This window comes from Rutidosis leptorrhynchoides, chromosome 4 (genome assembly GCF_046630445.1).
Source record: "Rutidosis leptorrhynchoides isolate AG116_Rl617_1_P2 chromosome 4, CSIRO_AGI_Rlap_v1, whole genome shotgun sequence".
NCBI lineage: Eukaryota > Viridiplantae > Streptophyta > Magnoliopsida > Asterales > Asteraceae > Rutidosis > Rutidosis leptorrhynchoides.
This window is the reverse complement of record NC_092336.1, coordinates 371,677,419-371,694,688: the sequence shown is the minus strand read 5'-3', so window position 1 is coordinate 371,694,688 and position 17,270 is coordinate 371,677,419. Positions and strand designations below refer to the sequence as shown.

General features: G+C 30.8%; 1 protein-coding gene across 2 annotated transcripts; it reads left to right on the top strand.

Moving 5' to 3' along the window:
• Positions 1 to 1,563: 1,563 nt before the first annotated feature.
• Positions 1,564 to 5,135, top strand: LOC139843909 (protein LNK3-like). Of its 2 annotated transcripts, none has more exons than XM_071834095.1 (6): positions 1,564 to 1,603; positions 2,488 to 2,860; positions 2,954 to 3,018; positions 3,262 to 3,463; positions 3,569 to 3,693; positions 4,495 to 5,135. In XM_071834095.1, the coding sequence occupies exons 4-6, from the start codon at positions 3,287 to 3,289 to the stop codon at positions 4,676 to 4,678; spliced, it is 486 nt and encodes a 161-aa protein (XP_071690196.1). In that variant the 5' UTR covers positions 1,564 to 1,603; positions 2,488 to 2,860; positions 2,954 to 3,018; positions 3,262 to 3,286; the 3' UTR covers positions 4,679 to 5,135. The 2 variants fall into 2 exon arrangements, with proteins under 2 accessions (XP_071690196.1, XP_071690195.1); XM_071834094.1 differs by having other exon boundaries at positions 3,259 to 3,463.
• The last annotated feature ends 12,135 nt before the right edge of the window (positions 5,136 to 17,270 follow it).

The window sequence follows — 17,270 nt, the reverse complement described above, 5'->3', positions numbered from 1 at the left end:
GGGATGCGTTTAATTGACGGGTTGTCTTTAAGGGAAGAAGAAGAAGCGGCTCATTTGGACGCTAGCAAAGCACGTACTTCGGTAGCTATTGACGTGGATGGTATTGATTCGGGTTCCTCAATTTCTACAAAAAAGAAAAACGTTTTTATTCAAGATTTGGTGGACCGGGGGAAATTCCAGCTTGCGAGGGTGTTCGTATTAAAAGTAACTCATCGAACATTATTACCTACAAATTTCAATCGCGTAGTGGCAAAGGCCTCCATATTGATAAGTTCGAAGGGATGACTTCGCGTCCGGATAATCGAAATGGTAAGGGCGTCTCCTAGTCGCGTGTTTGTGTTAGTTGTTTACATTATAGGATTTTTGCGCTTGGTTTTTTTTGGACTTGGATAGAGTTGGCTTCTTTTAGGTTTCATCTGGATTGTTTACTCTTTTCGAACCTTATTGGTCGTCGGTTTCTATTGTATCGGTTTTATGGATTAAATGATGAAAGTATATTAATTTTAATAGTAATCGTTATTTTAGAAAAAAAAAAAAAGCATAACAAGATGATATTCTCCATCTTATGAGGGTGCATTCATCATTTTAGAGCCAACCATAAATTATTGAGAAAATTATTTGAAAATGTAATGAACTTTCACTAAATTTCTATTGTATTCATTTAATTTTTAGATCTTCTTGTATGCATTCAACTATTTAACTTGTTCTATTGTATGCATTATGTAACTTGTTCACCAGGTATCCAGTTAATATGTAGAAAAAATTTGTAGTTGGTCCCCAACTTAACGTCCGTTAATTTTTTCTGTTATAACTTAACTTTCATCTTTACATTAACAAAGATTAACAAATCTATTTTCTTCATCTACTTTATCAAATCAAAAACAAATCTAATATCCAAATTCAACCCAAAAATAAAAAATTCAAAATCAATAACTAAAGAAAGAAAAAAAACTATGTTGAATGGGTATGGTTCGTTCTTTGATCAATGCTTGATGCACTACCATGCGCTTAACAGAACTACAGAAGCGTATCGTGTCATCGTATGCTTCGCCTTATTCTTGGTGTCAAAAGTGGCAGAATGTTAAGGAGGAATGTGGATTCAATGAAAATTTTGGGTTAACGGGGTGGAGGTTTAGCAAATAGCAATGAAGGCGTAATGGAAGCCAAAGAATGTCAATGAGAGACATAGTTTATACAAGATCAGGCGGCGTAATTATTTTTTCAATCAGCTCTCAATCATATTTTAATATTTCAAAAACCTTTGTATCATTTCACGTCAACATCAATACTACAAAAGGTAATAAACTGTTTTACTCGTGTTGTTTTAAGTACAAAGTAGGATTTAATATAATCACGAGACATGACATTTATCTATTTTGCTGTTGGTAGGTCCATATAACCTACGTGGATTAAGGAGAAAGAAGAATTTGATGCAGTGTTATTGACCACTAGTAATCTCTCTCCATCTTCAGCCACAAATAAACTCTCACCAAACAAAATCAAATTCCAATTTCCACATCATATAAAACCCCTAGAAACCCTTTTTTATTCAGCAGCATCCATAGTTTTTAACTTACAGTATTATATCAACAATTTTATTCAGGTTAGCTTTTATGTTTATTGTTGCTTAAAATTTAGTGTTCTTGGTTTTGTTTTAATTTAATTTAATTGATGATTGATGATAGCTGCTCTATCTGTCATGTTTTAGATTTTTTCTTTTTTGCCTTTTTGTTGCTTTGTTGTTAGGGTTCCTAATTAATCTAATATTGAACATATGTAATAAATATGAATATTGGGCAGTATATTATTGCTAGTTTATGCTGATTTAATATGAAACAGATTCAATTTGATTTAAATGAGTTATGTGGTGTTTGGATTTAAGTTTTGATAATTGATTATTCGTTTTAGATAAGTAAATAATGAGCCCTAGCAAAACAATTTTTGATATATTAGTGATGTTTGGATTTGATTACGCTATTTGATTGATAATGCTTTAATTTAGTAATCAAAGGTTTGATTTTTAGTTATTACTAGGCTACATAATTAATATGAACTTTGTTTTTTCGTGTTTCAAAAATTGAATTAACTACAAAGAAGGGTGTTCATATTCATATTCATATTAAAAGTAAAAGAACCTGATATATGAATTTCTATGTTATATTTGACTATAACTTGGTTTGTTTGCCAAAAAGCAATTATATATATATATATATATATATATATATATATATATATATATATATATATATATATATATAGATAGATAGATAGATAGATAGATAGATATATGAATTTCTATGTTATATTTGACTATAACTTGGTTTGTTTGCCAAAAAGCAATTATATATATATATATATATATATATATATATATATATATATATATATATATATATATATATATATGAGAAGTGTTTATTTATAATCTTTGCATTGAAAATTAAAATTGAAATTGAAATTGAATTGATTAATGATGATTTTGTGTAGTTATGAATACTATGGAGTGGTGTTTCGATATTGAAGATCTTGTTGTTCCAGAAGTTTATGAACAACCAGAGATGATGTCATCTCCAGAAAGTTGGTCACAATGGGGGATGACTGGATTTGGGGGTCAATGTTTACCCAAAAACAATTTCAATTTCAATTCAAACATGACCCGCGAAGAACTCACCTTCAATGAGGGAAAAAACTTTTACACTTCAATTGATGTTGATTCCGGTAATGAAAGATCAAGATCCAACAGTTCAAGCACGAGCCAAGAACTTAACAATAATGGTGGATCGCATTTGTGGAATAATCAAGAAGATTTTCAACAAATTACCGAAGAAGAAGAAGAAGCTAGGATCAATGACATTTTCTTGTACATGCTCAAAAATTGGGATTCAGATTCCTTGAATTATTGTCGTATTACATGTCATCCATTACTAATATTTTTTTTTTTTCGAAATCGAAGAGTTTGGGACTGGCATAATGGATAAACTTATCCATTTCCTTCTTTACTTCTCTTTTTTTTGAACGGTAAGAAATTAATCGGATCCGTTGAGTGTTGTTATGACTCTTTTACTATCCATTTATAAAAGTACTAAAAACTCCGTTCATGATAAACAGAGATGGCAAAATGGGTGGTTCAGTCAGGTTGGGTAACGGGTCAAAACACTTTAAAACAAACAATATTTTGAATAAATTTTTCTTCACGAAATTGCATTCACGTCTTATCTATTTGCATTCTCATGGTATAGCTTCTTGTTTCCATTGCAGTAGGTCATTATTTGAAGAAGATCCAATTATGCCCCACGACACCACGAACTTAGGCAACACTACCAATATGTTTGAGGGCGAGATGGTAAATTCACAAGATGTTAGATGCTCGAAACGCCTCAAAACAAAGTCTTATCAGTGTTCAAGTAATCAAAACTATATGGAAGAATCAGTATTGACGGATCTTCAAAGGGTGACTACACAGGTTAGTCTTGTAGGGTACTATTGAAGGTTTATACTTCAAATAAAGTTTGTGCTAGGTTGTGAAAATCGTTAATAAACTTGAGTATCTTTGTGTTGAATTTATCAGTTGACGGAAAAAACTCGTGTTCGCCTTCGAGATGCTTTCTATCGTCTTGCAGAAAGCTCTAAAAGTTCAGTAAACTTCTGCAATGATGGACAACATATAATGATTTCTAATGATGATACATTGAGGTATGTACATAACATTTTGCTTTTATATGCTTTTACTTACTATTTTTCTATTGTCATCCTGGTTTGTAATGGTTTATTTCGAATCCTGTTGTTTTCGGATGGTTTTGATGAAAAAAAAAAAAAAGTGTAGATCTTTTCATGAATCAATGACATCTATCTTCTTATACATTTTTTTTAAATTAAAGGATCTTTTTACTAATGTAAATTTTTCTACAAAATGTATGTTAATGTAAAGGGGAAAGAATGTATGTATTTTTTATTGAGTGGTGTCTAGCATTAAAAAGTGGTGCCTAGGATTAAAGGTGGCAAAATGGGAAGCTCATAACCATCACTAGATAGCCTAGTGGTTGGGGCCCTAAGTTCCTTGCAAGAGGTCTCAGTTTCGAATCTTGTCTAGGACGAATATTTAGTGGTGGGTTGTGTACATCAGAGTATGGGGTCGGATTACTTGTCTCCCGGGTAGCCCGAACAGGGAAAACCTTCTACCTTTAAAATGGGAAGCTCATATATTGGATCAGGTGTCAATATGAATACTCTTTTTATGGATCCAATTTGGTCCTGTTTCTGATTTTTAATGTATATGATAAAAAAATGACACTATTTCAATGTGATATATTTTTCTAGTTATATGATTTATGTGTCTGATTGAGTAACCTTTAAACTGTTAGAAAAATAAATAAATATAACTTGAATCGACACATTCATTAGTAGATTCATTTCAAAATTGTCACCATCTTTTCAATGAATTAGGTGGACTAAATCTTAAAATTCATTGACTGATAATTGCGGTTTCTGGCTCAGGTATCGAGAAACAGACGCTTCAGAATCAAAAACAACCAGTATCGATAGATTTGTAGCAAGTCTAATGCTCAGTAAGTCCAATATTGAAAAAGTCAACAATCAGCATATTGTCTCTTGTTGCCAGTATCAAAAAAATTATAGTGATGACGCAGAAGTCCCTGTTTGGGAAAGGTTTATAAATTAATATCCTACTGTTGAAAAATGTGAGAGCATTTGTGATTTATAACTTGATCAATTTAAATGATCTCTATGGGTCGCGCTTGAAATAGTTAATGGGGAACGGAGAGACTATCATAACTGATGAGGACGAACTAAATATTAAGCAGTTCCATGAACAATCCTTCGCTGACAAAAGTTTATATTATTGGTCAAAATACTTATAAGGTCGAATATAGTTACAATGTCGAATCAGGAATTTTTTTTTTTTTTTTTTTTATAATTTTCTATTTACTATTTGTGTGTCCTCAGAATTGCTAGCTGTGTAGGGTAGGGTTTTAGAGAGATGTTGGGGGTGTATTTGTAAGTGTCTTGTTTAGTTGAGTTACTAGATGTTCTTAATTTGTATTTTAATTTTGTGTTGTCAAAGTCTTTTGTAATTTCTAGTTTCTTACCTTTAATCTAATGAAATTCTTTTACCGTGTAAAAAATATATCCTATCCTAGCATTCTAATAAAATCTCTGTAAAATATACATTTTCTGTGGGTACATCTATTTCTATTTTTTATTATGTGTTCAAAATAAACGGGTAAATGAATTTTCTTTGGGATACTTGGTAAAAGATAATTGTTTTAGTCAATGTAAACAAAATAACCGAGATATTTGTGACCGATTTTGATTTTATTCCGTAACCACCCAAAATATAAATATAACTAGTCAAAGACCCGTGAATTCGCGGGATTCCTTTAGGAATTTTGTTATAGTAAAGTAGAATCGGGACTATTTATTGAGGATTAATATTGATATGTGTTTATGCAATGATCGGATGGAAATTTCTATATATACTAATAGCCACACCAAATTTGGTAGTTCCCTTCATGAAAAACTAGTAACAAAAAACACAACATATTCTACATGTTCATCAAGATGCATTCAGTGTTGTCATTTCTAAAGACTTGGTCGAATTCATCCTGAGTCCACAAAGAATAACCTTGCTCCCATCACTTTCTACAACCATCACCTCCCAAAGTGCACATGTTGTGAACCAACGTTGGGTGACACGGTTGCCTTTGCTGGACTTTCAAGGGATGTGGACCTGGACCCACTGCGACAAAAGCTCAAGGGATGAGAATGAACCTATTACCGGCGTAACCCATTTGAGCTAGATTATAATCAAAATCGACCCATTTGTAGCCTTGTAGGCAATATGTGTGACAACTCGGAAATTTCCGACCAAATTTAAACTTGATCTTTATATGTTTCCGACACGATAAGCAAAGTCTGTAATGTTAATGTTGAATCTCAAAAATTTTAAACTATGTTCATACATTCATTTAACCTCGACCAAACTCCGACGATTCACGAACCATTATATATATATATATATATATATATATATATATATATATATATATATATATATATATATATATATATATATATATATATATATATATATATATATATATATTATAACTTGAGAATATTAACAAAGTATTAAACGTATAATACTTTATATGAACGTATTTGTTTCAATGTGTTTATCTATGGAATTAGAAGATAATATCAAATAATTGATTTATCAGATACATTGTATGATTACGAGTCTCTGTTGAGAGGTCCACTTTGATTTAGGAAACCTTTCCCTTTTATCAGTATTCGAAATATTTGGTAAAGTGATTTACAAAAATGTCATTAACGAGAGTTAGTCAAAAGTTAGTGGAGATTCCCGTTTAATTTTCAAAAGCGTGCTTTACAGTGATTGACTCGTGTCCCTTGGTAAATTAATTATTTAGTTTTCATATTATTAAAAACATTATTTGATATAATAATTTCTATTATTAAAACGAGTTTAAATTATACAAAACGAACTTTGAAATATAAATAATTTTGGAAAAACTACATATTATATCAAATAAATGTTCCAATTATATATATATATATAAAAATTATATTCTTAAATGAAGATATATACATATATATATATATATATATATATATATATATATATATATATATATATATATATATATATATATATATATATATATATATATATTACAAAGTAATATTAATATAGTTGTAAAACGTTTTGATTTAAGAAATATTTTATATATATTATTAAATATATCTTAATAAAACAACGCGAAGTTGATTTATAGAAGCAAATAATTAAAACACTAAAATGTATATGTTACATTTCGTGTAATATAATTTATCATGATTTAAGACTATATTTTGACAAGGGTATGAGTCACGAAATGTAAATTACAAGTTTTCTAAGCGTACGAAAATGCGTTCGAGAAACTGGAACCAGGTCATAAGTCGAGTTTCAACGTACAAATTATCGGAACAAATTTTACAAGTCATCTATGCTCGTGAATATAATATAATATATATATAATTATATTAATTAAATAAATATATTAATATATATTAAAACGAGTGTCGGCATTTGAGATTGGTCGAATGTGAGCTGGAGAGGATGCCCATGCGATCGCATGGCTCCAAGGCACACATACCATGCGATCGCATGGCAGTGTGTATCTGGCCACAATTATAAATCGAGCAAATTCGTTTCTGTTTGTGCATCATTCTTTCCTCTTCTTTCTCTCTTCCTTCTCTGTATTATAATTATTATTTATATTATTATTATTATTATTAAGAATAATAATAATATTATTAATCTCATTATTATTATTATTATTATTATTATTATTATTATTATTATTATTATTATTATTATTATTATTATTATTATTATTAATAAATATACATAAAATTCTACGACGAGGTTCTGCCCAAATGTTTACAAAACGGGTTTTCGAGTGGGATGAGCTAAGGAAATTATGGGTTATAGCTATGGAGGTTATGGGTATTGTTCGGGGTTTTGCTCGTGAGTCAAACTAGTGTTTATCATCTCCGTTGCGTCTACGTACCTTCCCGCAATATTGAATCTCAATATTGATATGTGAGCACTCATATCCTACCTTTTATATATTAATAGTGTATCCCTGACTAGTGCTCAAGTATTTAAGATTATGCATGCTTGTAGGTTTAGTATTGTCGTTATATAGTTTATGATAAAACATGAATTTGTTACGTATGCTACTGAGATAAGATATATGATATGCATGTTGAAATGCCCCGTTCATTCCGATTATAAATGATTCACAATAGTTGATTTCATTGCGAGGTATTTGACCTCTATATGATACATTTTACAAATATCGCATTCGTTTTTAAAAGACAAACTTTCTTTACTTCGAAAATTGACGGCATGCATACCATTTCATAATACATCCAACTATAATTGACTTAATAATAATCTTGATGAACTTAACGACTCGAATGCAACGTCTTTTGAAATATATCATGGATGACTCCAAATAATATCTCTAAAATGAGCAAATGCACAGCGGAAGATTTCTTTCATACCTGAGAATAAACATGCTTTAAAGTGTCAACCAAAAGGGTTGGTGAGTTCAATAGTTTATCATAATCATTCATTTTCATCATTTTAATAGACCACAAGATTTCAGATATTTAATTGTACACGTAACCTGAGTACATAATAACACGCGTAACCCAAGAATTAAAAATCATTCATATGGTGAACACCTGGTAACCGACATTAACTAAAATGCATCTAGAATATCCCCATCATTCCGGGACTCTCATCGGACATGATAAAATCGAAGTACTAAAGCATCCGTAACCCGGATGAGGTTTGTTAGGCCCAATAGATCTATCTTTAGGATTCGCGTCAATTAGGGTTTCTGTTCCCTAATTCTTAGATTACCAGACTAAAAAGGGTGATATTCGGTTTAATAATCCAACCATAGAATGTAGTTTTGAGTACTTGTGTCTATTTCGTCAAATATTTATAAAACAGCGCATGTATTCTCAGTCCCAAAAATATATATTACAAAAGTATTTAAAAAGGGAGCAAATGAAACTCACGATACGATATTTTGTAGTAAAAATATGCATACGACGGTACTGAACAAAGCAAGGTTGGCCTCGGATTCACGAACCTATATCATTTGTATATATATATTAAAACACATGATGACAATTAACCAGTTCTTTTATTTATATTATTAATATACTTCTTATATTAATAATTTATTAACTACATTCATTTATATATTTTAAATACTTAAAATTTATGTATATATTAGATGATATGTCATTTATTATAAATACCCTATATTGATGCTTAGAAATATCATATTATGTATTAAAACTTTATATTAATATATTTGTAATATTTATTTGTAATAATAATAATGATATTACTAATCATTTTATTAATGATAATATTTAATTTAAAAAAAAAGGATAAGATAATATCGTTACTAATAAAGTTAAATTTTTGATAAAAGTGATAGTTTTGATAAAATGATAACTTTGAAAATTTTTAGTTATAATGACACTTCTAATAGGAATGTTAATAATAATAATAACTTTAATAATGATAATAATAATGATATTAATAATAATAATACTTATAATAATAGTAATAATAATAATAATAATAATAATGATAATAACAGTAGTTTTTAATAAAAACTAAAAGTTTAATAATAATGATAATGAAAATAATATTTTGATAATAATACTTAATATTTAATAGTAATAATAATAATAATAATAATAATAATAATAATAATAATAATAATAATAATAATAATAATAATAATCCTAATTATAATTATAATACATATACTAATAATAATGATAATGATAATATTCTTAATTTGATTAATGATAATGATACTTCTAAATATTAAGGGTAATAACAATTATCATAGTAATAATAACAATAACTAATAATAATAATAATAATAATAACAACAATAGTAATAATAATAATAATAATAATAATAATAATAATAATAATAATAATAATAATAAAAAATAGGAAACTAACTCACATTAGTAGGCTTTTAAAAAAAAAAGCCACCCGTCGGGCTCGATCCTACGACCTCCCGCTCACCCGCAAACACCATTAACCATCCATCCATTTCAGTTTTTCTGGAATTAAACCCACCCAATTAATTATAGCCAGTATTATTTTTTTATTCCCATTTTCATCTTTTTCTTCACAATTTTAATCGATCAAGAGTAAAATAACCATAACCACGAAATCTAATCAGGTTAAAAGCCCAAGTAAGATTAGATATCTTTGAAACCCATTGATAAATGAAGCCCATTACATGTCTTAATTAAACCGTTTGTGGTTGTGGGACTGTAGGGTTCGACAGACAAAAATGAGACAACATAATCACTTTTCATCATCATTCTTTAATCATCCACGTATCAGTTCATCATCTTCTTCGTTTCTCCTCCTAGTCTGTCTTCTTTCGTGTTTAATTCTCATCAGAAACAGTGACAGGTACTGAAAACAAAACGCGTAGCTGCAGTAGTATCGAATAGGAATTAAAACAGAAAAAATGTGTTTGTGTGGTGGTGGTATTCGGTTGATAGTAGCGAGCATTTTAATCGGTTAAGTGGTGGTGGTTTATGGCAGTTTTAAAACAGGAAAACCAAATGAAATCAACAGGAGGTTTGACGGGGTTTCACGAAGAAGAAAAGAAAAAAAAAATAGAAAGTTGGTAACGAGGGTGTAGCAGTGGTGGGGTTTAAATGGGTTCGTGATGTTGTGGCTCAAACGAAAACAAAAACATAAAGAAAAATCAAAGTAGCAGCAGTCTATGATGAGTGGGTTGATGTCTTGATGATTTTGGTGGTCACTGTTTCATCGTCTTCTTCACGTATTCATCATCATTTAATCGTGTTTCGTTTCTGGGTCTGAATAGACAGAAGGTTGTAACTCTCCTTTGAGCAGTAGATTGGAACCAAGATGATGGGTGTTCGTTGTGGTGTTCAAAGGTGGGTTATGGTTCGAACGAGATAGAAGAAAAACGCAGGTGGGTTTGGTTTGTGGTTGTGGTTGCACGAAGGTGGTGATGACTCATTGGTGATCAAGGTGTCGGGTTAGTTCCGAAACAAGAAAGAAAGATAGAAGAGTGGGTTTGGTTGGTGATCTAATATGAATCTTCTATGTATGCAAATTTATAGATATATTAACATAGTTAATCGAATATAATAATAATAATATATTAATAATTCATAATACATTAGTAATAATTTGGTGTCGATGGTGAAGTTTAACAGCATTAGAAAGTTGAAAGAAAGAAAAAAAAATGTGGTGATTGGTTCTTGGTTGATCAAGACATGAAACAAAGTAGTGGTGGTGGGTTGCATAATGACATAAATGTATATATAAATATTTATCTGTAACTAATAATTAATATAATAATAATACTAAATTACTTATGTGATTGAAAAGAGAACATGGGCAAAAGAATGGTACAGCAAAGCAGCCATGCTATTGTCTCATTCAACCGACAGTTTTCACGAACTGCTAAATCGTACTCCGTTGTTAAATCAATGGCGGATAAAAGTTCACAGAAAAATCCCATATTTTTAAATTAACTATATTTATTTATTTTGGTCATTATGGTATAAAATTCGATCATTAACTATTAAATAAAAATTACATTAATTATTCACTCCCAACCCCAAGTAAAATATAAAAAGTTTTAAAATTCAACAAATAGTTCCTAAATACATTTTTAATAAGTCTATAATTTGTAAAACTCATTTTCGAATCACAGTTTATTTTAAAATAATATAATTTTAATTTTAACTTACTTATTATCGATCGAATGACAATTGAGCGTTATTGTTGCTTACAAAATAAATTCAAAACTATATATATATATATATATATATATATATATATATATATATATATATATATATATATATATATATATATATATATATATATATATATATATATATATATATTCATTATACATTATTTACATATATAGTTATATTTTAAATAATAGTTATTATATATTACATTATTAATTTTAACAATTACGTCATATAATATTTCAATTTATATATTCAAATTCATATATTTTTAAATATATATATATATATATATATATATATATATATATATATATCTATTTACAAATAGTGGTTCGTGAATCGTCGGAACTGGTCGAAGGTCAAATGATTTCATAAAATAGTTCAAAAATTTTGAAATTCAAATTAATAGACTTTGCTTATCATGTCGAAACCATATAAAGATTAAGTTTAAATTTAGTTAGAAATTTCCGGTCGTCACAGTACCTACCCGTTAAAGAATTTTTGTCCCGAAATTTGATTGGAATGGTCATGGCTGACAATAAATATGTTTTCATGACTCATACGAGCTAAAATTTAAATTTTTATCATCAGTGAGTAGTTTGGATAAAATAATTCGCTTATGTGAATAGTACGAGTGAAGTTATTACAAAAGAGTGAAATGAGTAAATGCTGGTTCGTCTTAACTGGTGACGTAGTCACGATCGATTTTCGGAATTCAAGGAATTTAGAAGGAAATATTCGAAATCTAACTAAGATTTGATTCTTCGGCAATTAAAGAAATTAAGATCCTCTTTGATTAAATGCGATAATCTGCTTCGATTGCTCTGTCGAATATTTCATTATAAATTCACCCTCTTCATTTCCTTTATATTTTAGAGTTCCATACTTTTGTTTTCTCTTCCCGACTTTAAGTCAAGCGAATAATGGTCCGGAATTATTAGGTATGAAGTTTCAAATGAACATGACTAATGTTTAAAGAGGGAGATTGTAATAACACGATCTTGATTGGTTAAATTAATAGAGTTTAAGAGAAAATATAGAACTATCAAGAAAATATGTTCTTGATATGTTTGAAGATTAGGTAGAATGTAAGAGTCGTGTAACATGGCACATGCTGATGTTAGGGTCTGTGAATCATCACGTTCTATTAGAAACTAAGCATGACTTACTGTAATATAATCACGTTGATCAAGTGTCATTATATTATACTAACTCATGCTTCAATTTCCAACACTACTTCAAAAACATTCATATTTTAATTTCAAATTTTAGAAACTAAAACAATTTCCTTTACGATGTAACACACATAGCGCGAAGAGATAAATAATTTCAGAACATAATAGTTGTAAGACCCGTTTATTTGTTGTGTACATAAGTGTAATTAAGATACTTGAAGTGGGGTTTGGTTGTACATCTTAAAAAGGGGAAAGAATCTGATCTGGGGGAGTGGCGCGTCGTGCAGGCCTTTGGCACGCCGCGCCATTGGTCTGTGACAGATTCCTTTTCTTTTTAATTAGATATTTTGAGGGCAATTTGGTAAATTCACTAGAGGGCCGACTTTAAGGCCCTAGATTCAGTTTGGTGAGCCTCATAACACCATTTTCACCTACTTCACCTCTTCCAAATTAATTTAGTGAGAGAAAGGGTTTTCTAGAGTGAGAGAACTCAAATCAAGGAAGAAGAAGCCGATTTCGGGTCTAAGTGCAAGCATTAAAGTTGTTCATCTATCCTCTAGCTACGTTTTGATCATAGTGGTATGCTCTAATCTTGATTTCCTAATTTAATTTTGGGAAAGGGTTAGTGTTAGGGTTAATGGTGAACTTAAAACCCACTTTGTTGGTAAATTGGGTGTTTTGGTTGAATTTGGGTCATGTGGACCTAAAGATGACCAACTAGGGTTTTCAAAGTATTAAATTATGTTTATGAGCTTAAATTGGTTAGTTAATTTACTGGCAAACTTATATAAATGTAAATGGGTGTTAAGTGGGTTGGTGGATGACCCGAAATGGGTGTATTGACCTTTAAATAGTCAAATGGGTCATAATGGACATAAGTGGGTTAGTGTATGGGTTTTGATGCTTGGACTTTGTATTGAAAAGTGTCTTAGGACCTAACTTGGCTAACGATTAGGGTTTAGGGGATGTTAACCCAAATATTAGGGTTAAGTGTGCAAATGGGTCAAAATTGCACCATGGGTCAAGATAACCCTAGAATGGAGTTTTAGTGGGTTGACCAACTTGAGTTTGTGATTGATATTATGTATAATGTAATAGGTACGTTACATTGAAGATTTTCGAGCTTGATTATCTTTCACAAGAGATTTTGAGGTGAGTGGAGTAATTATACGTATATGTATATGACGTGTTTATTTGTGGGTGTTATGGTATGAACCATCGAGCCGGTAGTGCCATAACATGTGTGTGAATAGATGTGAACCACGAGCCGGTAGCATCGAGTGTAAACCACGAGCCGGTAGCACTATAAAAATAGATGTGAACCACGAGCCGGTAGCATCGAGTGTGAACCACGAGCCGGTAGCACTATAAAAATAGATGTGAACCACGAGCCGGTAGCATCGAGTGTGAACCACGAGCCGGTAGCACTATAAAAGAGTATGACTCAATTGCGTATGGTGTGAACCACGAGCCGGTAGCACCATAGCGTTTATGGTTAACCATATTGAGATTGTCGATTATTTAGCATATTGTTTATATATATACATTGTGTTGAGTATATGATAATGCGGTTTTGTGTTAATGTACGAATTGATAAGTGTTTTGGGTACGATGTCATGCTAATTGAGTTACAAGTTCGCATGAGGCATTTGGTGAATGTGATTGCAAATAGATGAGTTATATATATGTATGTGTAATTATTGCATTTACTAAGCTTTGCTTACCCTCTCGTTGTTTACCCATTTATAGGTTCGGTTGTGGACAAGGGTAAGGGCATCATCTTGGATTAAAGATCCCATCGTTGTTAGAGAACGCTTTTGAGATATTAGCTTTTGGAGTTTGACCGAGACTTGGGTAATTTAATCCCAAACACCATGCTTGTAGTGTAGTTTGGTACTTAAACTTTTTGATGGTCGAAACTCATATTTAATATTAAACTCGTAAAACGGCCGATGTGAGCCCCGCTTTGTAAAACTTATTTTATGGTTGAATAGTGTTAGTTTTACATATTTGAATATGTTGTTAAAAGCGTTTTGTCTAACTATGTCGGGAAGTAACCGATCTTTTTCGCATTTCATGACTTTTTGGACAGACCAGTTTGGCGTGCCGCGCGGCCATATGGCGCGCCGCGCCATGTGCTGTTCCAGTAAATTATTTTTTTTATTTTGATAATTATACGCGGGTTGTTCGTGGTTTGGTTTGGGTTGTTACAAGTGGTATCAGAGCATGGTCTAAGGGATTTAGGTGACTTGAGATAGGCGCCTTGACTTAGACTTTTTGCGTGCGCGTTATGCGGGACTTGTAGGACTTTGGGTCAAATCGGGTTTTGGTTAGTGCATAGGTTTATGTGAACTAATCATGCGCTATTGTTTTGTGTGGTATTTGAAATCGTCAAGTGAGATAGACGTGGTACTAGTGAGTTAATGCGATGTGCTCGCGTGTGACGATCGCTCCAAATCCATATGGACAATACGTCATTCATTGATTTCATTGCGAGATATTTGACCTCTATATGATACGTTTTGTAAACATTGCATTCTTTTGAAAAGGCACACCATAAATGAATATTTAAATCAAAGGTTTTCGACATCTGATGATTTCTACATATAGACAATCACCGTAAATAATAGTTTACAATAGTACTTCAGTTGACAATGCAGTCAAAATAAGATACATAGTGATGATTTGGTGAATGCAACGTTTCCTTGAAAAATATGTCATGTAAGACTCCATGCACATATCTTGTCTAGCATATAAGCAAACAGCGAAAGACTTCTAGGGAACCTGAGAATAAACATGCTAACAAGTGTCAACACAAAGGTTGGTGAGTTCATAGTTTTAGTGTTTCGCATAATCTGTATATAAAAGTGGATCACAAGATTTCAATTGTTTCATCCAGAAACGTTTATCAATAGATTCTACATAACAGAGCACCCTGGTAACTAAACTTTAACGTTATAATGATAAATACCCCATTCGTTTTAATACACGCAAACCAACGTGTCCTAAAATCAAATAACACACGTCTGTTAAAAGGCTAGCGCTCTAGCTCGGACGGGGATGTCAAGCCATATGGATCCATATACTGTTATTCGCGCCCACCAGTCCACATCCTATGTACTGGCAGTTACTAGTTACCAAAGCTAAGGGATTTTCGGTTTAAACTCAGTGTAGAATTAAGTATGTACTTGTATCCATTGCGTTTAAAATAAATTGCATGTATTCTCAGCCCAAAAATATATTGCAAAAGCAATTAAAAAGGGAGCAATGAAACTCACCTCAGCAGCATATAAAGTCGTTCACCAAAATGTGACTGAAACTCGGAATATCAAATAATCGTAGATCTCAACCTAGAGAACATATGTTGGTCAATAAATGTCTATCAAGCTAGGTCAGGTCATAGTGTATCATAATCCTAATGCTCGATATCGACATACAAAAGTTATCCAAAGTTTTTTCAAAAAGTCAATTTTGACAATAGTTCAACAAACGAGACGAACCTTATATAAGGATTCATTTACTCGGCTGGTAATATTTAAAAATCCATTTTATCAATCTTGTAAACAAGTTGTTTAAATCTTAATTGCAGATTCAAAAGAAATTTCAATTATCATCAATCATAATTCAGTTGATCATATCTTTTAATCCGTTCATCGAAACTATTCGATATCTAAATGAAAAGTCATTGATTTTTCGCCAGCTTTCCAAAAACATGTATATCATATACCTTTTACCAGTAATATATGTTTTTAATTCATGATTCATTATAAACTGTTTAGCGACGAAATTTAGCATACAAGCATGTATAAATATATATACTCGAGCACTAGACATGGATACACAATTAATATATAAAAGATAAATTATGAGTGATTACGTATCAGTATTGAGATTCAATATTGTAGGAAAGTACGTAGACGTAACGGAGATGATAAACACTAGGTTTGATTCACAAATATACCCCCGAACATTACCCATAACCTCCTTGGCAATAACCCATAATTTCCTTAGCTCTATCCCGCTTGAAAACCATTTTGAAAGTGACACGCTCATAATCTCGTCGTAGTATTTTATGTATAATACTAATAATAATAAGATTAATAATAATATTAATCTTAATAATAATAATAATAATAATAATAATAATAATAATAATAATAATAATAATAATAATATAAATAAGTTATACGGAGTGTAAGTTGAAAGAAATATATATCACAAAAACTGAATTCGATCGCTTTATAAAGACTTGGCCTGAAAAAGTACCCCATGCGATCGCATGGTATTTGTGCTTCAAGGCCATGCGATCGCATGGCCCTCTGATCCAGCTCACAAACTTTTGTTTTCTTGTTTGTCGACATATTTATTTATTAATATATAATATATATTAATTAATTATATGTTATATTATATTCTCGTGCATAGTTGACTTGAAATTTTTGTTCCGATAAGTCGTACGTCGTCACTCGACTTATGTCCCGGTTCCAGTTTTTCGAGTGTCCCTTCGTACGCTGAGAAAACTTGTAATTTATATTTTGGGACACGTACCTTTATCAAAATATAGCCTTAAATTATCTCTAAATTATATCACTCAAAGTGTATCTTAAACTTTCAAGTGTTTTGGTCATTTACTTCTATAAATCATTGTCTCGCTATTTATTAAAATACATTTTAAAATCATTTGAAATTGTTAGATCGCATATTGTTTAT